This window comes from Silene latifolia, chromosome 4 (genome assembly GCF_048544455.1).
Source record: "Silene latifolia isolate original U9 population chromosome 4, ASM4854445v1, whole genome shotgun sequence".
NCBI lineage: Eukaryota > Viridiplantae > Streptophyta > Magnoliopsida > Caryophyllales > Caryophyllaceae > Silene > Silene latifolia.
The window spans coordinates 391,154-416,575 of NC_133529.1; the positions used below are offsets into that span (position 1 = coordinate 391,154).

The window sequence follows — 25,422 nt, forward strand, 5'->3', positions numbered from 1 at the left end:
CTCGGACTGGGAGTGTCTTTGTATCCGGAAGGATTTTAATTTTGAAGCGCCGGCTCTTACCTTCTCTAGATACCTTGTCGTCCCTACGAGTCCCGAGCCTTGTACTCTCCTTTGATCCGGTTGGTCAATAAGAGCGAATCTGTTTTCACCACGACATGCTCGCCCGGCGGTCGGCTAGCTTGACTCCGGTTATCACCGCCTCGTACTTGGATTCGTTGTTTGAGGTCAAGGAGGTAAGCTTCAAGGCGTGCTCAAACACGTCTCCGTTCGGGCTAAAAATAACGATGCTGGCTTTCGAGCTATCCGTCGTGGAAGGGTCGTTAGTGTGTATCTCCCATACGCCGGGATCCTTCTCGTTCTTCGAGACGAGTTTATGTGCTTCCCCCCGGTCCGAGATGTATATCAATGTCAGGGCCCGAATGGATATCACAGCGTCGATTTCGCTCAAAGTGACCCGACCTATGAGAACGTTGTAGGCAGACGTGCCGTCGATGACTACGAATTCCGACATAACATTCTTGGTGCACCTCCCCGCCGAACCTCACCGCAACTGACCGACCCCGGGGTACGGACCGGCCCCAGAAAAAAGCCGTACAACGGGTTGGTGCGGGGCTCAAATCTTCAACCCTCGCATCGAGGCCGAGAAAGCATTCTCTGTACATAACATTCGTGTAGGCGCCTGTGTCAATCAGGCACCTCTTCACCAAGTGGTTGGCTATGTCCAGGTGGACTGTAAGTGGGTCGCTGTGAAGAGCGGTGACTCCCTCGTAGTCCTCCTGCCCGATGGTCATATCGGGGATGTTGGGAGCGGGGGTGGCTGTGTTGGGCACAAAGTTGATGGCCTGATATGGTTCATTCAGGTGCCGTTTGTGCCCATGAGCGGACCCATCGTTCCCGTTGCCCCTGATGACAACATGGATTACTCCTATCCGTTCAAAGACGGACTTGCTATTTGACCCGCCGGCATCCGATTTTTGGCCTCCGGCAACATATTTGCCGAGGCTCCCCTTCCGGATCAGTTCTTCAATGGCATTCTTCGGATGTCGGCGGTCGTTGGTTAAGTGTCCGGTGTGGCCGTGGTACTCACACAATCGGCTCGTGTCACCGTCACTCCTCGGCCTAGGGGTCTTTCCCCTTCTCGGCCCTCGTTCTTGCTCAACGCGAAGACCTCGGCGGCCGATACGACTAGGGGGGTGTGATCATCGTACCGTTTTTTGTAGTACGTTCCCGAGCTCCCCCCGGCATCCGCCGAGTTCTGTTTCCTGGCAGATTTGTCCGACCGTGACCTATTATTCTCACGGCGTCTTTCATCGGACCGTGACCCGTTGTTGTCACGGCGTCTTTCATCCGGGTTGTCCTCCGCGCTCTTCTTTTCTGAGTGCTCGGCCTCGCTGGGGCCTACCCAGGTCTTGTGATAGTCCTCTACCTTGATGGCCTGGTCGGCCATCTTCCTGGCGGCATCCAAGCCCAGGCCTCCGCACTTGATGAGCTCATTTTTTAAGTCTCCCCTTGGGAGGCCCTTCATCAGCGCGAAGGCCGCCAGTTCGGGATTAATTTCTCGAATCTGCTGGACCTTACCGTCGAACCTCTTCATATAGCTTCGTAGAGACTCGCCCCCCTCCTGTTTGATAGTTAGGAGGTCCGACGTCTCCACGGCCCTCCTCTTGTTGCAAGAGTACTGGGTTAGAAAGGCGTCCCTTAGGTCGGCGTAATAGTATACCGAGCCGTCGGGAAGCCCCTTGTACCAACTTTGAGCCATCCCATGTAGAGTTGTTGGGAAAACTCGGCACCAGACCTCATCGGGCTGCTCCCAAACCGACATGTAAGACTCGAAAGCCTCAGCGTGGTCGGCTGGATCATTTTCCCCTTTGTATGATATGGGTGGCAACTTGAGCTTAGTTGGCACCTGGACTTCTAGGACGTAGGCGCTGAGGGGCTGTCTGACCATATGTCGAACGACACGCGGCGATCGGCTCCTCGCATTCCTAATCCGGCTCCTCTCCTCGTAGCGGGAAGGACTCCTTCTTCGACTTGGACTTCTTCTCCAACTCTGCTGAGTCGGACTCCTCGGCTCCTTTGGGGTAAGCCTCGTTCGTGCTGCGGGGACGCTGTCCTCCCATGAGTACGGGAAGGACTTAGGTCTACCACGCCCACTTTGGGCTCCCCCGGCGACTTGACTGGGTCAGCTTCTCCTAGTGCTTCGTTCAAATTTCTCGGAGTCACATTTTGGGCCCTGGTTTCCTGGACGGTTTCCGCCGCTCTTGTCGGCGTGACAGTGTGAGCAGGCGTATTACTAATTAAGTCCAGGAGCATTTTTAGTTTTGCTACGTCAACCACATGTCCCATGATGGCGACCTGGTTGGCTGGCAGCGGCGTGTCTGGTATTATTGGCATCCCGAACTCCGGTTGGATTACTCCGCCGGTGGAGGGCTGCACGACTCCAGAATTGTTGAAGGTATCATCTTGGTAGAACGCGGTTTCGTCGGTCACGACTGCGTCTTGTTGTTTCGACATCTTCTTAGCTTTTTGGGTGGGTTTTTGTGTTTTTTTTTGTTTGGGAATGAATGTGACTAGCTTCTAGTAGCGATTCCCCACAGACGGCGCCAATTGTTCCGGGTGTAATTCCAGAGCAGATATTCGTTACCACTCGTAGCTTGTAGAGTGTCGTCTTTGGTTGAATCCTTCTTTCCTTAATTGTTCCTCTCGGCCTCTCCTGCAACAATGAACGAACTGAGGGCTTGACTTTGTGCCAAGCGTACTCACTCCGACGCTCAAGTCAGTAAACTTAAGGGATAAGTTGTTACTTGGCTGAATGTATATTGTAGAGAGATAAGGAAGATAATACCAGATGAATAGTGTTTCTTAGGTTAAGTTGTGGATCCTTTCCTCAATGAAGGTTGAGGAGTATTTATAGGCTTTCACCTTTTGTCACGTAGTGGCCAAGTGGCTAGCAGGTGGAAAGACTGATCTACCCCTCGGCCGAGGGACCTATGGCAGGCCGGCGGGCCCTGTTGACTCACCGCCGAGGGGTCTTGGATATGAGTACGCGGGTATGTGTCCCGGCTGGCAGGTTGCCATGCCGAGACCCATGCTGACAGGCCGATGGGCTGCATCGGCTAGGCTGTCTAAGTCGTTGACTTGCTGTGGGTATCTTTGACCTTGCTCAATATGTTGACTTGGTCAGCGGTGCAGAATATGCCCCATCAGTATATACTCATATTATAAAAAAATATTTCAATGTATTTGTATATACTGACATTTTCACGAGAAAACTAATGTTAAGAAAGTAAACATAACTTCTCAATTGCGAAGATACAATTAGAGACGAATCAATATTATAACCCGTACAATGTACGGGCACAAAATCTAGTATGTTATATAGTTGGATCGGCTTGGATGATTTGAAAAATAATGAAATAACTAGTTGTAATATAGGTGTTGGTAGATGGATTTTTAAATATCATAATTAAATAACAAAAAAAAAAAAGTGAAATTAACAAATGTATGTGAATACAAAAGTAGGGGTGATCTAGGCAAGATTAGGGTTGAGTGGAACACCAGTAGCCGTAACCCAAGAAGCACCAGCTAGGAAGATAGAAGCTGTGTAACGTTGGGCCTCAAGTCTATTTAAAACTTTAACGTGTCTCCAGGCGACCCTTGTAGCGGTGTTGGCACCAGGTCCACGATTGGCAAACTCACCATAAAAACAAGTGTCAAGATTAACTGTTCCAGTCCAAGGATAGTAACCTTCAGGACGAATCAAATCACCAATAGTTGTTTCCATGAACACAGTCTTTGCATAAGCCTTCCAAGGACGTCCTAAATAGGTTTCAACTTGAAGCCTTTGAGGAAAGAGCGTCCTATCTGGTAGGATTTCACAACCTTGGATCACAAGTCCAGTTGGCTCATTAGCAGCTACACCACCTTGTGCTGTTACCATATTCCTCTGATCTTCACCAGGCAACCTAACTAGTATTCTTGAGTTTTGGATTAAGGTCGCACCATTTCCGAATATGAAATCTACTGTGCCTGATATTTGACAATCCCTAAAAAATTGAGACCCACCTTGTGCATATAAGGTATCTTGGTAAGCATCAAACCAACAATTTTGGAACACTGCTTGTAAAGCGTTAACCCTTAAAGCCACTGCTTGATGACCTTCAAATCCAGCTGTGTTTTGGAAACCCATATCCTTGCAGAAAAACCCTATGCCCTCCACATTAAAAGGAGCCGTCTTTGAGGTTACAAATTTTCTTTTGAAACTTTTGTTACCAGTTACCACGGTTCTTGTTGGGCCATCACCATACATGAACACGTTAGGGTGTTGTTTTCCTACCAGAACCTCCTCTGTGTATATCCCTGCCTTAACGTAGATGACATACCTCCCTTGAAAATTCTTACCCGGATGAGCACCTAAAGCCGCCATGATACTTCTAAATTGTCCGCTACCATCTTGGGCAACCACGACATTTGGTCTAATTCCACGAGGAACCCCAACAGCTCCTCCGGCAGCAGCTCCTCCGGCAGCAACTCCTCCTGCGATGACTCCTTTTCTGATCTTTTTCCCCTTTCCCTTGTTACCTTTTCCTTTTTTCTTTCCAAAACCCTTGTTCTTTTTCATCTTTTTGAAACGTTTGGCACCAAGTAGTTTTCTCTGGGTAGCAGAAAGCCATGTAGGGTAACCTTGAGCATCAACACTTATTCCTAGTAGACGACGACTAATGCCTGATGTCACATTACCATTGTCAGAAGTCCCGATCTCTAGTAACTTGTCGGTGTTGAGAGAAAGATCTAAACTGCCAAGTACATGATTGAATTTAGTAACGATGTCAAGCATGCTAATGGTAAGCTCCGTAGCGTTGACAATACCGTCTTGCATTATTTTATGTAGTTCTGGAGCCTCGGCCTCTTCAAATTCATCGGCACAGGTGGTAGCAAATGTGACAACATCAGTTAACCATAAACGAATACTCCATACTAATCCGTCGTCCTTGTAGGATTTAGGATCGTGAACGTGGTTGATAGCCTCATTAAGACGGTCAACCGCCAAATCAAAAAGTCCTTTGCAACTTTGAATGGCCTCATGGGTCATTTCGGCGTTCTTGGTTGCATTGGCTTTAGGAATAAGAGTGTCGGTGAGGTTGGAGGCCTTGATAATTTGGTCTAGAGCGAGCTTGACACCCGCGTGAATATAGTCTTGGGGTGTGGTGCTTTCATTTTGAGCAACAGATCCAAGACTCTTGATGCAAGCATCTTTAAAAGTGGTAGGAGTACAAAGTGCAGTCAGTGTCTTCATTGATGAAGATAAACTCTCATCCTTATTTTCGTTTTTAGTGTCATCCTTTTTAGAAGTATGGTGAACCACACCTACAACTCCCACCACAACTGCTACCACCATTATTATTGATATTACAGATATTACTACCTTACTCGCCATTCTTCTTCTTTTTTTTTTTTTTTTTTTTTTTTTATTCGTACAAGATATAGATAGGGAGAGAGTTATATGCCTCTTTATTATCTCCCGTTATCTCTCTCCCTAAACACACCTTGTTTTCAAGTGATGTTGAATCTCTAAGGAATGCGTTCTTTTTAAATGAAAAGTTTTGGAATCTTGCTAAATTTAGATAGCCCTTACTTTCCTCCCCTTCATCCTTTCTTTTCTCAAAGACATTTGTTATTTTTAGGTTATGCTCCATTTTTGTCGTACAAATTTGTGGTTTCAATGATCTTTCTATTTATGTTCATTTTCCATATATGAATGTTATAAGATTGGCAAGCACTATGTGATAAATGACTCATAAATTGATTATGTCACATTAAGCCTAACTAAATTTTCAACATTTTCTAAAAAAGGATTTGTGACAATATGTAAGAAAGGTAAATCTGATGACATGTTTATTATTGACCCTGACACAAAACATGTTTAAAATTGCCATAATTACTCTCAAGTAACACACTTTATATGTCAATTTTTTGATATTGGTACAAGTATAACACATCATATTTTTCCATAATCAATAATAAAATTTAAGACTAAATTTTATAAATAAGGATCATCATGATAAACCCCAGTGCCCTGGGAGATGCAAATACACAATACTTGTATGTTGGTGATTTAAGCGAATCATTGGATTTAGTTGAGTTAGTTGAGATTCGGTCAAAAATCGTGTAATCTTACTCCCTATAATATGAGTACGGGAGTCGGAGTGCACAAGTAATGTACGAGATTACGTGTTTTGAGAGGCGGGTTATCAAGCTATTGTTGATGAGGAATAATTCATTGAATGTACTTAATTCATTAAATGTGCCTGGTTCATTGAATGTATAGTTCTTAATTCATTGACTGTATCTATACTTAATCCATTAAATGTTCTTAATTATTGAATGTAAATCCTTGTCTTAAAAGGCGTCTTTTAAATGATGACTTTTCGTTTATTTTTAGTGCATGTACATGCATGTTAGGTTATAAATACCATATTTGCACATGAAGATTGGGATAAGAAAAAGTTCAAATTTTCCGACTTTGAAAGAACAAACAAATTTACAAAACTCAACTAGTATTCCCTCGATTCAATTTGCCTAGAAAGAGAGAGAATCGATAGTCTTATCATGCGATAGATTTCATGAAAACCGAGGCAAATGTAAGGGTTTAAATACTCTTTAAGGAAAGCGAGTACATAATTATATCGTTATCCAAGTTATCCTTTGTCGATTGACATTCCGATTGAGTGCCAACCACCGCATATTTTCCAGCACCGTATAGTGCAAAAAATACTAATACAAATATCGAGAAGTAACCAGTTAATCAGTTATAGATCAACAAAAATATAAATGAAAATTTTATACGCTCGTGAAGACGTCACTCATCAGTCATCACCATCACAAACAAAGCTGATCGTTTAATTTAATAACTTGAAAAATATAACTGTTCCATAATTCTTAGGGAGTTAAGTAGATGCTCTCTTGACCTTATAGATGACATTACAACAAGCAATAGGTCTAAAGTGCTTAACACTAGTAGGTCTTTCACACTAATTAGGGATGAGTGTAATATTAGTGGCATTGATTTGTCAAAACATCTATCCTGACCTGAAAAAATCATGTAAACTCAACTCCAATAACTGGCAAAGCATATTTATAAAATCCATTTGAATATCTATCAGGTCTTGGTGAGTTCCCAATGGGTATACCAAAGAAAGTAGATCTAATTTCATAATCAGTGACTAGAGAGTTCAGAATAGAGATGGTAACGGATCCTGAATCCTATTCAAATTCGCGGATCCGAACCCTGATGGGTAGGATATGTATCCTAATTTTTCAGACCCCGTGGATATGGGTTGGATATGGATCCACTTATTTGAAAATGGATCTGGATATGGATCTAGAAAATTTGGATCCGCCGAATATGGGTCGGATATGGATCCAACATTGGTGTGGCGGATATGGATCTGGATTCTATCGGGCCCTACCCAGATCCAGTCCATTATCATCTCTACTAACATTACACAAACACACTACACAAGTTGTAAGTTAGAGATGACAACGGATCCTGGATCCTATCTAGATCCGTGGATCCGGATCCTGATGGGTAGGATATGGATCCTAATTTTTCGGACCCCTTGGATATGGATCCACTTATTTGAAAATGGATCTGGATATGGATCTGGAAAATTTGGATCCACCGGATATGGATCGGATATGGATCTAACGTTGGTGTGGCGCATATGGATCTGGATTCTATCGGACCCTACCAAGATCCGGTCCATTGTCATTCCTAGTTCAGAATCTCAATATGAGCTTGAGTATAACAGATTAGGAACTACCTCTCTTGACAATATTACTTTGGTAATAACTTAGAAACCTTCTTGAAAATCATTGCTGTCTTTGCATAACTTACCATTCTGATCCTCTATCTGAATAATTTTATTAACCACACATCTTCTTTTAATAGCCTGATAAAAGAACTAATAATTTAGAGACATGTTTACATCATGGAGTAGGTCTCTTGAGAGACCTTAGAGTAGCAAATTAATAATCATGATATATACAAATTAAATAAATCTAACAATAAAAGAAAGTATATATGAACAATTAGCTAACCAATCAATTTAAATAAAATATTAATAGCGGGAATACTTTGAATAAAATTAACATAAGCTTATATATCAACAGTGTATGGGTAGGTAAAGTATAATTTTCTAAAATTTATTAGTTAACGGATAATTCACGCGATACCCCCAAGGTTTGCCACTTTGCATGAAATTCCCAAAATTTTGAACCAGAAATCTTAAAAAGGTCATAACTCATGTTTACGAGTTCCAAAAGTGACGAATTTTTTTTCCAAATCGCTCATCTTTCCGAGAACTACATTTTGAAAATACAATTGTCGCATTTGGATTCCGCTACTAGGAGTTATTGTGCGTCAAAGTTTTTTCGACCGAACAAACTTTGAGTGAGCATATCTCATGGTCACGAGTTCCAAACTCGTTAATTTTTTTTTTTCAAATCGTAGTACTCGGAAAGTTGATTGACTTGAAAAAAAAATCTTCACTGTCTGAGTTCGTAAACATGAGTTATGGCCTCTTTAAGCTTTTCGGATAAAAAATTTGGTATTTTGGTGCAAAGTGGCCAACTTAAGGGGTACCGCGTGAATTATCCGTTTAGTTAATTCACTAAATAAAGAGGGCTGATTTATATCGACGACGTTTTAGTAAATATCGACGACGTTTTTCATAAAAAAGACGATGACTGTCCTTTTGACTTTCTCTCTCTAAAAAAATTTCTCCCAAACACAACTAAATTAAAAACAAAAAACAACAACAACAATTAACAATATGTCGGATCTCGATTCAACGGTACGTAAACAACTTAATCAATTCAATATTTGCTTAATTTTCAATTTTTTTTTGCGCATCGTTCAATCTATTCGATAGTTGAATTACTTGACGTATTAACTTAGTAGTAGCGAATTTTTAAATTATTTGTGTAATTCTGAAAATTGTCCCCCGAAAGATGAACCATGGCCAAAAGTTGGAAACCAACGTTCAGACCATGGTCCAAACGGTGGAAATCAACGTTTGCCATGGACCAAACCATGGATTTCCACGTTTGCCATGGTCCAAACGTTGGATTTCCACGTTTGGCCATGGAATTTTTTTTTTTTTTTCTTAAAAAAAAAAAAATTCTCCGTGGCCAAACGTGGGATTCCAACGTTTGGACCACGGCCAATGTTGGTTTCTCACGTTTGGACCACGACCAATGTTGGTTTTCCACGTTCGGACCATGGCAAACGTTGGTTTTCAACGTTTGGTCCATCGTCGATTGCTGAATCTCAACATTTAGTCCATGAACTAGCTCATTTTTTTTAAAAAAAACCGTGTTTAATACGTTTATTTGCCGAATTTTTGAATTTATTTAAGTTTTCTAGTCGATGTGCGTTAATTTCTAACATCTTTTAATTGGTTTAATGCAATGAGAGATCGAAATGTAGTTGGTTTTTAATAGAATTTGAGAGAAAATTGTTTAGAGAGAGAAAATAGTGTAATTATGCAAAGGGCATTATCGTCTTTTGGAATGAAAACGTCGACGATATTTACAAATCGGGTAAATAAAAGAATACATAAGTTTTTACTTTTAATAATATTTTTCATTACCACCCGTGCAGTACAGACTGCACGGGTCAAAAACTAGTTTAGCATAATTAAGTAATATAAAATTTAAAACTCTATAAATACCGTATTTATTGCGCGAGATCTAAACTAATAAGATATATTATTTTGGTTGAGTATACGGTGTGTATGTTCAAGCATGGGTTTAACGAGTAAAATGATGTAGTTTATTCATATGGTAAGGCAGTCGGTATCATATAATAGTTGAAGGAATCATCAATCATGGGCAAGGCAGTGTAAACTCGAGTTTTATTGGATTTTTGGCCGTGTAAGACATCTTAAATTATGAGAACCCATTTATTACATCTCGAAGGTTCGTTAATTCCAGTGTCTTTTTTCATCGAGGGATTATTTTGTATTTTCTCTTTAGTTTGTAGATGAAGAACGAATCCAGTAGATGAAAGCCACAATACAATGATTTTTTTTTTTTTGGTACTCAGCTACAATACAAATGATGAAGATACTTTAGTGTAAATTAGGTTAATATTAAATAAAGGAATTGTCTTGGCCAAAAATAAGATAAAAAATTTAATAGAGTTAGAGTTTATTTTAATTAAACAGATATAAAATTACATACTTGCCCTTAAAATTTTGGCACAAAAAAAAAAGTAAGATCTTATTATTTTTTTTTCTTTAATTAATGTGGCGCCGGGATTCGGTATCATCGGGTATAGCCATCCTTATTCCAAGATGGCATATTCTTTGAAGAGAATCAAAGTCGAGAATGAAGAGAAATTAAGATTTAAGAGGCAGCCAAGTTTAAGTCATCCAAAGAGGGTCTACAAAGAGGCCTTTCAATGGCTCCCCATCCAACTCCACATTTGAATTGTTGTTGAGGGAGAGGGGTTGGTGAGAATGCCAGGTAGGCGTACCATTCTCATAGGCATCACACGTGAGGCGAGTCAACCCAGTTCCATCGACCCTGGCGATGAATATATCCCCATACGGCTGAAATTGGTTAGGCAATGACACCGGCTCAGCTGTGACGCCTCCCATGTTTGCTGTGAAGACGAGCCAGTGACCGTCAGGGCTAAAGCACACATGATTGATCCTCTCCATGGCGACTTCACTTGAGCCCTCCACGTGTACCCTCCTGAGGTCAGACCCATCTGGCCTCACCATGTATATCCCAAAGGTGACCGCATTGGTAGGGTCGTGCATGTTGGATGAGAAAGCGATCCACTCTCCATCAGGAGACCAGCATGGCATTGTGTCTGTCCAATCCCCCTCAGTCAGCTGCCTTATCATCTCATACTCTCCCTTCTCTGCGTCCATGACATACAAATTCTTGTTCCCCGACCTCCCTGAACGGAACACCACCAGCTTACCATCAGGCGAGCAAGCTGGGAAACCGTTGTTCCCGGTCTCCCCTTTAGTCAATATCTTCACCTCTACATTTTCCATATCTAGGTTTGATGCATCGAAGGTGAGACGAGCAACCTGAACTGGGATGTGGGAGGCCTGAAAGATGCCGCCCAGTGATGTGAATATGACATTTTTATCTGCTGGGCACCACGAGTTGTGGAAGGCTATCTGGCCTTTGATCAAGGTCCACCTTTTTGAGCCGTCCCATTTCATTATTTTGACTCCCCCATTGGCATCCTCCAGCCCCGGATTATATGCCACAAGATTGCCGTCGGGTGAGACAGCAGGGAAGTTGCCGTTTATTCTGAGAAGCTTCACCGATTTGACGGGCGACCTTATTGATTCCAAGTTCGGGATTACTGTTTTGTCGCCTTCACCACGGAAGCGGTGGTAACCCAGGAACATGGATCCGGGGGAGACAAATGGGTTGTAGTGATGTGTTTCCGGGTTCAGCAGTTCCGTTACAGGGTGGAAGTTCCCTGTCTCCATATCGAAGATCTCGATATGGCGGTAGGGTCCCCTGTCCCTTCTGTGTGTAGCGACAGCGATTTTAGAGCTGTCGTGAAATGCGGCAGGAGTGAAAGCGTGAAGCCCCGGGGGAGTGACGCGGCGAGGCGGCTCCGACTCCTCCGAGATTGGGAAATCCACCTGATAAATGCTCCACCAGCCGTCATCAGACTGACGGTGGAAGTAGATGGAGTCATCTCTAGCCCAAGTGGGCCAGCCGCCCCGGTCAGCCAAAACGGTGCGTTTGGAGGGGTCGGAAACAGGAAAGACAACAATTTGGGTATGAAGCTCGTGGAACTCACCTCCCCAAGGTTTGGAGCCGTAGGAAGCAACGGCGATGTAGTTGCCGGAATGAGAAACAGAGGGACTGTAGTCAACAACATCAAGTGGGGTGAGGCGAGTTACGATATCCTTACCCTGGAGGGAGAAGTAGACAGCGGGCCAGCTAATATATAGGGAAGAAGGAGGTTGGTGAGCAGAGACAAAGTACAGGCAGTCCTCATGAATAACGGGGCGATCATGGAAAAGGCTGGTAGGAGCGGAGGTTAGCTTCTGCGGCGGGTCAGAGGAGGAGGAGACCCGGGTAAGGTAGAGCTGTGCAGAAGCATTGCGTTCGGAGACAAACACGATAGATTGAAGGTCATCGATGAATTGGCCGTTGAAGTTGACAGAGGTGCCATCGGTGAGGCGGACTTCATGGGTGGGAGATGAGTGAATGTCGACTGAGAAGATATCGAAGCCGTACTGAGGGCGGCCAACTGTGGAAAATATGATACTGCCACTCGGAGTAGACTCCATTGCAGTTTTTGTAGAATAATAATATATAGAAAGATAAGTACAAGTGAATGTATGATGTAGGATAATAATCTAAACAAATCCCTAATGACCTTTATATATAGAGTAGTCCTCCTTTCATCACATACGTAAGAGATGACATACCAGCCGCCACTCAACTAGCCCTCTACACTCCACTCCAGTTTTTTTGTACAAAAGTTTAGTTTTTTTTGTATAATGATTGCTTTCAATTGTATGCACTGAATGTAGAAATTAGAATAGTCTAAACAAATTCCTAAGCTTTATAGTGCCCATCGTTTCACTTGACTCGACAAAGTTTTGGTGGCTACCTTCTTCCTCCTTAAATTCTTTCACATACATAAGAGACGACGAACCACTTAACTGGACTTGTAATTAGTAAATACACCACTAAATTTACCTTATAATATTACTCGTTCGTCCCCGCTGAAATTTTTCGCACGGGAAATCCTTGCGCCGCCACTGTAAACTAGTAAGCCAAAACGACAAACAAGTGGGAAATATAGTACGAGACAGTTGCCACTAACTCTCACCTTGAGCTTATAGGACTTGTGCTTCAGTAGTAAGTAGCAAAACTTCGGTGATGCCATAATACTTGGATTCTATTTGAGTTAACTAACCCGTCGCTACATGTTATTAGCACGATTCATAAATCCACGAAAACCAAATTGCAAATGTCATTTGGCCGTGATTATAATGTATATTGAGTACCCATATGCCCAGTGGGAGAAGAAAGGGTTGAATGAAGCTGATTTATATTTGTCCTCTAGAATTTTTCAAGTGAGAAATAAAAGCAAGTCAATCACAAACAACTAAGTGAGCATGCATGCATTGTCTTGATGCAAGGAATAAATAGCCATGGCTTCCATTTATTTGATCGCTAATCTTCCATCCCTCCAACCTAAATGCCTCAATCTGTTTTGCTATCATCCAATATTTCTCCATGTGGCCTGTAAAACCTCGAGCACGTGATGCTTGGCAATCTTTAGAAAGAACTAGAAATAAAGACATGTGATTGTGATGAGGCAGCAGCTATTGACCTGATAAATACGCGTGGAAATAGCCTAGACAAGATTGAGTTTTTTGCCTTTACTATCAATATATACAGCCCATAACACGGAATGTGAACCACCGCAATTCCAAGATACCTGCAGACACACATGTTTCTTCGTAAGGGCAAACCCTCATAGAGGGGAGTCAGAGTTTTAGTCATTCCAAACTTACCACAGAGGCGCCCACGGAGTTGAGAGCTCCAGGAAGGGATATGGCCACCTGCAACCATTTCATCAGCTACTTGATTATTTGTATGTTAGTGAGTGATTAGTGGGCAGTAAAATATTAGGACAAGTTTTGTTACCATGGGAAACCACAGGCGTGAAGAACCCACTGAAAGAGGGCGTATGTCACCGTCCACAGCATAAAATAGTTGAAGCCAAACCATGGAAATGGCTGAAAGACAAGAGAAGTCATTTATGTGATATGGTGTTATAAGTAGGCATATAAGGGAAATACTCCTGAACTTACAAGAGCATTCAGTAGAGAATCAATGATGAGGAAGACTGCATTTAGGGAGTGGATGCATACTATTACCTGCCATCCAAAATAAAACACCTTACTTGTAACTTGACATGTTAATTTGTGTATAAAAGCTCTTCCCACTTGTAAATGGGTAGATTGCGAGATATTGAGAATGGTGATGAAATAGGGAATTGGGTAGTAAGACGACTCACTAGTGTAAGTTGAAAGTCTTTGCCTGCCATCATAGGCATGAGAATGCACCAAAATACCAAGTCAGTGAGTATGGAAGCACCTGCAGAAGTCTAATGAAGGGATATGTGCAAGTATGAGTGTGATGGGAGAGCAGAAAAAGAGTTTAGAATAAATGTAAAGTAACCTGATAAATGGCAAGTAAAGCGGAGCCCAAAAATCCGGCTTCCTGTTTGGGTGTTTGCAGTTTATAGGAAGACATGAAGCAACCTCGGGCAGAGACAACAGTAGCAACCTAGATGAATACAAAAAAAGGACACTCAGATCCATGACCAGAAAGAATAGTCATAATAACAAAGAGTAATAAGACACAGTAAAACATAGTCCGTAGTCAGTAATAAACATACCGCAAAATAGAGAATGACCAAGGTAAAAGTCCACCTGCAGTAGTGAGTGAGTGAGTGAGTGAGTGAGAGGTTGTATAGAAAAGAAAGAGAAGAAGAGTGACTGACTGTGTATAGAAATAGAAGGCGAAGAGGCCGGCAAAGAGAAGCATCTTGTAAAGAAGGTAAGACATGGTGAGAAAAGCGAAAGCTCGGTAGACAAGTAGCCATTTGGGGTTGAGATTACTCCAGCAAGGAACCCACAAATCCTGCATACTCAGGGGGCCGTCATGATAATGATGATGATGATGATGATTGTTAGTGATAAGTTTGAGGGCAACAGCAGCAGGGATGATCATGATGAGTGCGCATACTGGAACCTGCCATTTCAACCAGTAATCAAGACCAACACCCACAACCACGCCGCCTGATTCCTGCATTTGATTTGATCAATCTGATTATTCAATTATTCAATTAATCAAGATGATAAGGCTGCGGTTGGTTGGTTGGTTGGTGAGAGCATCCAACCAAAACCAATTAACCAATTAGGTGTGCGGTGTGCCTCATCACCATCTTCCGCTTTTACTTTAGGAGGTGGAGCTCCCTCTCTTTCGTCTCTTTCTCTATTTATTCACAGACTACGGATACTCGACCAACTACTCTCTTGTCTCCCACTCTATATTACTTTATACAAATTCTCATTATGGACGGATACTATCGGACTATAATAAAAGACGGGTCAAATACAATACCACTTTCTTAATAGGACAAATAACAAGTTGGGTGGTGGGGCAAAAAATGTCACCACTTTCATTATACTTGACCCGTCTATAACAATAGACCGATATACCCGTCAATAACAAGACTAATTGATTACTTTATCCATTCACCCAACTTTATCCAGATGTTTATTTATTTTTTTTATTTTTTTTATTAGTTAATAAAATTATATTGATCCTCTAAAGTAGGACTAACCTATCACATCCTTTCGAAATAATAAAAGTAAGTTGAAGTCATCGGCTTTTAAACCACCTCGAAAGAGATAGACATAAATGTCCAATAGAAGCCATAAAGTCGGCGATTTTGTTGGTTTCACGAAATCAATGTTTAATTGTTATTTCATCAAAGAACTGAAACTCTAATTTTACATCCTTGATAATACTAGAAATTTCCCAAGAAATTTGCCAAGTACTACAGATTGAGTTGATAACATATAAATTAGCACCTTCTACAATTAACTTCGAGATTCCTAAGTATTTAGCTGCTAAAATGTCTTCTTTTAAAACGAGAGTTTCAGCAACAAGAATACTATTAGATCCGCACTGATTATTATCCTCAAATAAAACGATAATAGTTTACTCGAAAATGACTAAAATCCGAAGTGACCCAACCCAAGGTCTTGAAAACCGAAATTAACCTAAACAACTGACCTGTTAACAATCGTCTCCATTATTGACTCGACACAACCTGAATTTGATACGAGTTAACTTGAATTACTCGGTTGACACTTGACACATACGAGTGGAGTGAGTCAAAAGGAATAAATAAGTACGATTAAAGGATTAATACTCCCGGCTATTAAGAAAGGAGACTCAATGGAAGTTTTTTTTTAGGTAAGAAAACTAGGTTGATCCTCTAAGATATGACCAACCTATCTCATCCTTTCGAATACATACACACAACCAAGATACATGCAAATGTGATTTAACCTTTTAGTTTAGGGTTAAGTTAGTAATTGTAGATGTGTAGTTAAATAGTTAATTATTTACTGTAGTTAGTAATTGTAGATGTGATTTAACCTGTTAGTTTTTTGATTTTTTCTCTATTTACTTTAGGGTATTAATTTTCGCAGTACGTATTTTCTTCACTTCGGTATGGTTTTTTCCATATTACCCTTTGTGTTGTTTTCCAAATGAAAATCATTCTTTATATAGGAAAACCTATGGAACAAATTCCATGTACTAACATCTTCATAAAGACATTAGTCCCCCTTGTCCATAACTAATACAATAAATCAAATATATTCATTGAACTCCACCATGTACATTGTAACTTTGTAATGTATGTACATGTAACATCTTGTAACATTGAACAAAACTTGTGTTGGACAATTGGGTGTTACCCAACAAATCTTCCCCTCCAACACAAAAGACAACCACCGAGGAATCAACCATTGGCCTTTTGAAATTACCAGCTGCACACCCGAGTTAGTATCCGGTCCCCACCCCTAACTCAATATCACGGCCAATGCACCATGTACAGCCTAAACCCAGTCAATGATGTTACTTGACTCCGGAGAGAAACCTCTTGCTCTCCACCTTTTAACCAACAAGAGTTTTACCTTTGCGTCCGTCTGTGACCTGAAAACAATCTAACTTCGTCGTCTCTTCCGCGAACGAAACACGTGCACGACTTTTCTGTTTCCAGCTATCCTGTTAGGTTTTCATTGCATATCCATCCAGACGGTAAAAACCACGACGTAGCTCCCCCTTCATGGGGACCATAGAACCCTTAGTCACTTTCGGTATTTTTCTAAATTTTGCATTACATTTAATGATATATATAGTAAAATTACTACACTACCGAGTATATTATAGGAATGTTCAAAACTGGTTTAGTGAACTGGGTAGGCAATTAATCGGTTAAATGCAAATAACCGACTTGCCAAAGAGTTGAATCGTAGTCGAACCGGTTGAACCAATTTTCCCCGTTTCAAGGTTTTATATGAGATCGAGTGCACACTTTGTTGCCTTTCTTTAGGATGACTTTATTGTTGGTCCGCAAATATTACAACCGGTAACTCTTTTGTAGGTAGTACAGAAATAAAACTCTCTTGTCAAATACATGCCATGGAGCATTTGTTACCTACGGGTTTGACTGAGTTAGGGAATATTTTGTTAGATACTCCCTCTTAGGTAAGAAAACTAGGTTGATCCTCTAGGATATGACCAACATATCTTATCCTTTTGAATACATACACACTACATGCAAATGTGATTTAACCTTTTAGTTTAGGGTTAAGTTAGTAATTGTAGATGTGTAGTTAAATAGTTAATTATTTACTGTAATTAGTAATTGTAGATGTGATTTAACCTGTTAGTTTTTTGGTTTTTTCTCTATTTACTTTAGGGTATTAATTTTCGCAGTACGTATTTTCTTTACTTCGGTATGATTTTTTCCATATTACCCTTCTCATTTACTCACCTACGTTTCTTCTCCTCTCAATTTCACATTTCCTTTATGTATCTCCTATGATCCATCCCACCGACTATGGATCCATTATCCATACTTGTGAATTTTTTTTACAAAAAAAAAAAATAAGTCGAGTTAAATTTCATACGATTTGAAAGGTAAAAATCAAATAAAAATCTAATCAATGTACTACATTTATGGGATAACATAAGAAAAGAGGAAAAAAAAAAAAGGCATCAGCTAGACATTAACCCCCGAACCACCCAGGCCACCACCAACTTCCCCTATCACCAGGCACCAGCCCCACCTCCATCCACAAAACGGCTGGGTAACAGGGAAAGAGAAAAGAAATGGAGCAATGTCATTTTCTTGAAAAACGGGTTTTGGATTGAAAGGAGGGAGTAATTGGAGTATGAAAGTGAGCAACCATATCACACGCTCTTTACATAATCAGGTATGCTTATTAATTTCAATTGAATAATACGATTAGTAGGAAAACAAGATCATATCACAGGGACAGTACAGGGGTACACATTTTGGCACACTAGTACATTTCATTTGCATAATCCCTATTCCCTATTCCCTCAGGGCTTAGTAGTTAGTACAACCTAATGTATGAATCCGGAAAAAGTCTGGTAAAAATAAAATCCTTGAATTTGACAATTAGTGCGTACAATCCATAGCAAGCAATGTGAGATACTGCCAGAATTAAGTAGCTGCAGAAAAGAAACAAGACTTCTTAGTTAACCGCATCTGCGTGCTTTATTTTAGACGCACGGGGGCAAACTGGCTAAGGCTAACATTACCTGAATGGTGCCGTTGGTGTTGACAACTCGAGGAAAGGATACGGCCACCTAACAGTGATAATGATGTGACTATCATTCAATTACTACGTACGGAGTAATAAACTAGTATTGCCTAAGCATAACAAAGACTTGTGGCTAGCTTTAAGTGCTCACCATGAAAAACCAATTAAGTGTATAACCCACTGAAATACAACATAGGCTGAGCTCCATAGCACAAAGTAAGCTAGCCGGAACCAAGGAAATGGCTACCACAAGCAAAATATCAGAATTAATGAGTAATTAATGGAATGACTCTGTTTCGGAGTTGTAACACAGGCTAGCATAGCTGCTAACAGATCAGACTATCAGTGAGTGTTTAACAAACTTACAAGTCCATTGATTGAAGTATCGACAATTAGAAGGACGGCATTCACAGTATGCATACACCCCATCAGCTGCAACACATACATCAGAACAAAGACAATTGCTATAAAGGCGAACATATTTGGAATTCATGTACTACAAAGTGGGTAGATGGAAAGCTATATATGTCTCACCAGGTTCAACCCAAGACGTGCGTTTGACAGAAGAGGTACAATGATTCCCCAAAAAACTACATCTGTCAAAATCACAGCACCTGCACAAGTCTGTCAACCAAAGATGTTGGATTTATTTTTTATTTTTCTGTTTCTTCAGTCACCTCTAAATTTCATTTGTTCACACTAACCTGGTATACAATTTGCATGAGATATCCCCAAAACCCAGCCCGTTGCAGTGTTGGTTCCTGTTCCTGTTCCTGGTAGTAGTTACTGTCACCTTTTCTGCTTCTACTCTCTCCAGTGTCGCCATCCGCTTCAATATCTTGTACATTAAGTGATCTACCATGTTTAGAACAGTATAACCAGCAGCCATAAGCCGACATAACACTCCCAATCTGCACAAACAGTCGTCACCTTAGTTAATTATTCTAAATTATTCGTTTGTAACTGAATTTGAATTTGTGGGAGTAGTTGTTATCTGGTGGGGTGCATACCGCAAAATACAGCATAACTAACGCAAATGTCCACCTGCAGATACACCATATATATGACAGTGACGAGTTATACAAATTCGACCTTGAGAATTAATATAGTATATAGAAAACAGAAAAGAAAAGAAAGAGAGGTTACTCGGTGTAATAGATGAAAATGGAAGCACCCCAGACATGGATATCCCAAGACAAGAAGGCGGCAAGCAGAAAGAAGGAGGTGAGACGAAAGCCCAACAGCCAACCAGGGTGCAGCCCACGCCAACAACTACTCCAAAGTTGAGACCAACTTATGAAATTATTATTATTATTATTATTATGGTAAGTGTGTAACCTGGGTACCAAAAAACTGTGGTACATTATGGTCTCTTCCATCCTCCCTCCCCTTTCCCTTGTCCACAGCATGTATACCGAAACAAGCATTGCCACACCAACAATGGCGAAACAAATTGCATCGTACCAATATATCACTACCCCCATGGCTTACAAATTATTATATTAACGATATGCACCTAACTAACTAGCTAGTTAGTTAGTTAGTTTGGACGGATATATATTGTTTAGTTAATGGAGTTAGATAGCAGCAGTCAGCAGTGAAGATAATAATAATAATAATAATAATAATAATAATAATAATAATAATAATAGAATCCATGGACTATCGGGTTTGACGGGAAGATATGTGAAACATGTGCCACGTTAACCTGTTGCGCTGGCCTCCAATACTCTTACACTTATTTGCGTGCGTCAAATTCATGGAAACAAAACAATGAAATGCTTAACTAATTTGTGTTCCAGATCAAGCAATTGGAGGACTTCATTTTTGTAAACAAAGTATATTGCCGAAATTAAAAAAAAAAAAAAATCAATTTAACTACCGTCATAATAACTCTACCGGAGAACTTTAACAGCCCCGCGTATGAGATGGTCACTCAAATCGGTTATGTGATCGGATTCAAATAGAATGGGCTCTTACGTGCGGGTTGTGTTAGATAAATTACACAGTCGAGTAGTTTTAGGTCATGGTAACTTATTGTGGGAGACGAGTTGATTAAGGTTGGATTCATGCCATTATCGTGTTGGTTTATCAACATATATTTTATCTTATGCTTTTAAGTTTGTATAAATGATTTCACTTTAAAGTTACTATTAAATGCGTCCTTTTGATTTCGAGTTAAATTAATTAAATGTCAGCTTGAGTTGTATCGTTTTGAGTTGGGGGTGATTTGATTCAAATTATTTGTGTGAGGATAGTTTTTTTTTTTTTTTTTTTTTTGAAAACCACATAAAGGGATTAAACATTAACTATTAAATCAGAAACAGCAATGTCACCAATATACATAGGAATATTATGTGACCAAACCCTCCTACCAACTTGCCATGGCGTAACCCGAACAAGCTCATGAGCGACTCTATTAAATTTCCTACGAGCAAATGACCATCTAATCGAACTAAAACCATTACATGCAATAAGTAAGTATATCATCAACTATTAAATGAAACCCGCATCGTCCAAGCGAACCCTTCTTCAACGTATCTATTAGCAGCTGGCAGTCGCTTTCCACAGTAATCCGTCTATGTTCTCGTCTCGCAGCTTCCTTAATTCCCACTAGCATCGCCTCTGCATCACGTGGCTCCATACATCCTCTCCTTTTCTCCATAACCGCCCATTGCACCATTCCTCTTTCATCCCTACAAACAACACCTAACCCAACTCCCACCTCCTCGCGCACACTAGCATCAACATTAAGGTTCAACTCCCCATTCATGGGCCGTGTCCAACCCCTCCTCTTATCGCTCCTCCTATCGCCAATTCGCCACCACTCCCCATACTATCGCACGCCCCCCTCCCTTCTACATCATCCCTTAGCATCTCCCTTTTAAGATCCTCCATCCTCTTTAGCACCACATCAAGGCCCCTATATTCCCCGTCGAAGACACACTTATTCCTTCGCTCCCACACTGCCCAATAACCTGTCATAAAACTTACTAACTCCCTCATAATGAGCTCACCTATCACCATGCAGACCCATTCCCACGCCCTCCCATACACCCCCCCCCCCTCCCTCCCCTAACACCCCCGAGCTCCAACTCATCCCAGAACCCACCCAAGCCACCACATCCCCTCAAAAGATGAAGGAGTTTCCTCACCATCGAAACAAAAAGAACACCTTCCATCTTTACCAAGAATCCGTCTTGTTATGTTATAATTTGTAGCTAGTGCCTCATTACACATTTGCCACATAAACATCGTAATCCTTGGTATCATAGGTGTACTCCAAATCTTATTCCACAATCGCCTTTCCTCCGCCCTATCCGACGCCGAGGCAGCAACACCATCCTCCTCCGCGAGAATTCGATAGGCCGACCGAACCAAGTAGCACCCATCTTTCTCCAAATCCCAACACCACCAATCTACATGCTTAAACTCACTAATCCTTATATTCAGTATACGTTCTTGTTCAAACGGGAGAAAAAGTTGACGGATAATCATAGAATTCCACCCATCTCCATGCTCATTGATTGTGGTAGGTAAGCTATACGTTTTTTTCTTTGTAGTTTAAATAAACGTGTTAAATTGTGAGTTGTGAGGACTAAGAGCACCCACAATAGAGAGAATTGAGCATCCTCTTAACCCTCTCTCCCTACTAAAAGGACATTCGCTCTATTGTGAGGCATATGTTACATGTTCTCTTAGCAAGAGGAAGATGGTTACTTCCTCTACTTTTAGAGGAAAGTAGACATTGGCCCTAGTGCCCACTAACCAACCATTATTTTCTTTGTGTCTAATAATTTATTTATTTATCAAATATGAGATTATTTAAAGTAAGATTAATAATTTAAGAGGATCCTCTCTATTATGGTAAGAAAACTAGAGGAGATAAAAGGAAGAGGATGATAATAATGAAAAATAAGGTAAATGAAAAGATATTGAGATGTCATAAAAATAGAGGGTGAGTGAAAAAATAAGAGGAAGATAACCTCCTCTCTATTGTGGGTGCTCTAAGGAGGGAGTAAAAGTCTTGCTCACAAGTCACAACCCCTTCTCTTTCCTTCCCTAATTACTAGTTTGAATGCCCGTGCGTTGCAACGGGTTAATTAACTTATTTATGATGAAAAAAAAATGTTATAAGAGTTTAATGTTTACATTCTATGTCTAATGATTTGTTTACATATTATTAAAATATCTCTTTAAAATAAAATAAAAGATTAATATATACGTGGGTTAATTCTTATTTATAATCATATAATCACCCACCTTATACTAATCTTTCGATGTGGGACAATTCTACTATTTATAAGTAATATATTCACCAAACTTGGATTATGTTTCTGATGTGGGACAATTCTACTATTTATACGTAGTACATATTTATCAAATCTCCATTGTTTTTCAATATGGACAAATAACATACTCAGAATTAGACCATCTTTTTTGCACTTAGTTCGACATCCAACCAGATCCCGAATACCGAATACGGACAATTGCTACTCATTATATATAATAGTTATATTTAAATTTAATAATTTGATCAAGTACTCTTCATTAATATTTGTACGTTGTTTTTCTTTATTTTTTTAATCATAATTGAGATACGGAAATGTCCCGTGGTACCCTTAATTTTGTCAGATTTTCCATGTTACCCCCTACTTTTAAGAATCTGCCTATCGTACCCTTAAGGTTCCATTTTTTTGCCTATGTTACTCCCTAATGTAAAGGCTGTTAAATGGACGTTAAGTTTGATGGCATGGCAATAAAATAACAATTAAAGAATAATATCCCCTTTATTGTTTTATTGGTACGGATATCTCTTTCTTTTAAATGAAAATTTAATTAACTATATCATTATAATATTGAAAATTTCTCATGGTAACCTCTACCAAAATTCGAGGGTACAATGAAAAATTTCAGTTATAATATTTACCATTTTATCGCTCTTTCTCCCACCTAAAAAAATGTTACAACTTTAAAAATTTAACATTTAATTCAAGATTATGTTTAAAGTCTCTTATATAATAAGTATATTTTGAGAGATTCAATATATTTGGGGTGATACCTAAGTTCCAAAGATAAATCCTATTTATAATCATGGGATCACCTCACCTTATGATAATCTTCTGATGTGGGACAATTCAACTATTTATACGTAGTATATATATTTATCACATTTTTCAATGTGAGACGAATAACATATTTAACCTAATTCGACATCCAACCCGATTTAATAATAAGCAAATACTATATTATCTATTAATATTCATACGTTTGTATTCTATTTTTTTTTATCATAATTAAAATATATGCAAATGATATGAACCTATACTCTAATAATAGATTTTTTTTAATACAATTCTAATTATATTATTTAAACTTAATATATTTACCACACATACATTATTTTTCAATGTGGGACATATAAAATCTATAGGTAGAAAATAATGATATAAACTTTTAAGAGCTCTCCAAGACAATACTTAATAGACTCAAAAGATTTTGGGCTATGACTTCTATTTATAATCATAAGATCACCCTGCCTTATGGTAATCTTCCAACGTGGGACAATTCTAATATATATACATAGTATATTCACCACACTTACATACTTTTCAATGTAGGACAAATAACATACTAAGTACACCATTTTTTCGCACCTACTTTGACATCAACTCGATTTAATAATGAGAAAATACAATAGAATCTGCACTCTAATGATACCATTTTTTTTGTCACCATCTAATTATATAATTTTCATACGATACTTTTTTGTCAAATGAATATAAAGTTTTTATATCAAAATTATAAACATCACTTTAATATAATATAGAAAATGTATATATATGAGACAACTCTATTATTTATACATTATATATTCACTACACCTACATTATTTTTCAATGTGGGGCATATAACATACTAAAAACTACATATCTTTTATATATAATTTTTTTTGTATTAATATCTAAGTTTCAAGGATGTCTCCTATTTAAATTTCACCCTACTAAAAAATACATATTTTTCATATACTATTCTTTCGATGTGAGATACATAATTTAATTATTTAGACGTAGTATGTTCATCATGCCTACATTATTTTTAAATGTGAAAGATATAACATACCAAGAAGTAAATATCTCTTCTTAAAAAACCATTATTGTATACGTATTGTTTTTCTTTGAAGGTAAAACTACTTAGTCTCGATCGACGATCATTAGATAGAGATCTCTATATCGTACATATAACGACACATTAACGCTCTATTAGTGCATTCAGGACACAACCATTAGTAAATCTTTAGTTTTGTACTGTGTTAGGAGACAACCATTAGTAAAACTCTTTGTCATTATAGGTTGTCTATGTGACACCAATATTAAGTGACATTTTGCTTCTCTTGTTCATGTTCTTAACTCTTTTCCGAGTAGTTATCATCAATCTCCACTTTATTTTTTATATCATATTGTAGAGATAATAATAAAAAATCTTAAAAGAGCTCTTTAAAACAATATTTATGAGACTCAAAAAATTTTGGGTTGATACATAAGTTCCAAATATGTCTTCTATTTATAATCATAGTATCACACTACCTTATAATAATCTTTCGATGTGGGACAATTCTACTATTTATATGTAGTATATTCATCACACTTACTTATTTTCCAATGTGGGACAAAACATACTAAAAAGTACACAATTTTACATATTAAGAAGTACATCACCTTTAATATGTGCAAATAATATGAAATTTATACTCTAATGATAGCATTTTTTACCACAAAGCTAATTATATTATTTTCATAATTTTTTTAACGATATTTTTTTGCCAAATGAAATGTAAAAGTTTGATATAAAAATTAGAATTATCACTTGATTATAATTTAGGAAATATGCATATTATAATAATTAAAAGATTCTCTACTTTATTTTTTACATCAAAAATTATACTTTCCTAAATTGATTTTTGATGATGTGGACGCTC

At 39.2% G+C, this 25,422-nt stretch overlaps 3 protein-coding genes and 1 long non-coding RNA gene across 6 annotated transcripts; 1 reads left to right on the forward strand and 3 right to left on the reverse strand.

Annotated features, from left to right (window-relative positions):
* Positions 1-3,409: 3,409 nt before the first annotated feature.
* On the reverse strand, positions 3,410-5,629 carry LOC141652422 (pectinesterase/pectinesterase inhibitor-like). Its single transcript, XM_074459877.1, has one exon. The coding sequence runs from the start codon at positions 5,435-5,437 to the stop codon at positions 3,530-3,532; it is 1,908 nt and encodes a 635-aa protein (XP_074315978.1). The 5' UTR covers positions 5,438-5,629; the 3' UTR covers positions 3,410-3,529.
* Positions 5,630-10,135: 4,506 nt separating this feature from the next.
* LOC141652423 (uncharacterized) lies at positions 10,136-12,580 on the reverse strand. The gene has a single exon (XM_074459878.1). The coding sequence runs from the start codon at positions 12,336-12,338 to the stop codon at positions 10,428-10,430; it is 1,911 nt and encodes a 636-aa protein (XP_074315979.1). The 5' UTR covers positions 12,339-12,580; the 3' UTR covers positions 10,136-10,427.
* A 378-nt stretch (positions 12,581-12,958) lies between these two features.
* On the reverse strand, positions 12,959-19,974 carry LOC141652424 (uncharacterized). 3 transcript variants are annotated; one of them, XM_074459881.1, is made up of 9 exons: positions 19,590-19,927; positions 19,454-19,487; positions 19,148-19,354; positions 18,978-19,067; positions 18,810-18,875; positions 18,595-18,686; positions 13,578-13,625; positions 13,394-13,501; positions 12,959-13,303 (listed from the first exon to the last, which is right to left on the reverse strand). In XM_074459881.1, exons 1-9 carry the CDS (start codon positions 19,925-19,927, stop codon positions 13,264-13,266), a joined length of 1,023 nt encoding a protein of 340 aa, XP_074315982.1. In that variant the 3' UTR covers positions 12,959-13,263. The 3 variants fall into 3 exon arrangements, with proteins under 3 accessions (XP_074315982.1, XP_074315981.1, XP_074315980.1); XM_074459880.1 differs by lacking the exons at positions 18,595-18,686; positions 18,810-18,875; positions 18,978-19,067; ... (1 more) ...; positions 19,454-19,487; positions 19,590-19,927 and adding exons at positions 13,711-13,802; positions 13,878-13,943; positions 14,084-14,173; ... (1 more) ...; positions 14,468-14,501; positions 14,573-15,103; XM_074459879.1 differs by lacking the exons at positions 12,959-13,303; positions 13,394-13,501; positions 13,578-13,625 and adding exons at positions 18,103-18,351; positions 18,442-18,489 and having other exon boundaries at positions 19,590-19,974.
* On the forward strand, positions 17,858-20,023 carry LOC141652425 (uncharacterized). Its single transcript, XR_012547201.1, has 2 exons — positions 17,858-18,089; positions 19,494-20,023. It is a non-coding gene; the product is annotated as an uncharacterized LOC141652425 (long non-coding RNA).
* The last annotated feature ends 5,399 nt before the right edge of the window (positions 20,024-25,422 follow it).

Coding starts and splice junctions, on each gene's coding strand:
- LOC141652423 (XM_074459878.1), bottom strand. CDS start 12,338: ATGGAGTCTACTCCGAGTGGCAGTATCATATTTTCCACAGTTGGCCGC.
- LOC141652422 (XM_074459877.1), bottom strand. CDS start 5,437: ATGGCGAGTAAGGTAGTAATATCTGTAATATCAATAATAATGGTGGTA.
- LOC141652424 (XM_074459881.1), bottom strand. CDS start 19,927: ATGGGGGTAGTGATATATTGGTACGATGCAATTTGTTTCGCCATTGTT. Junction 18,687..18,809: donor ATACTTCAATCAATGGACTT/GTAAGTTTGTTA, acceptor TGCTTGTGGTAG/CCATTTCCTTGGTTCCGGCT. Junction 13,626..18,594: donor CACTTAATTGGTTTTTCATG/GTGAGCACTTAA, acceptor AAATGGTTGCAG/GTGGCCATATCCCTTCCTGG.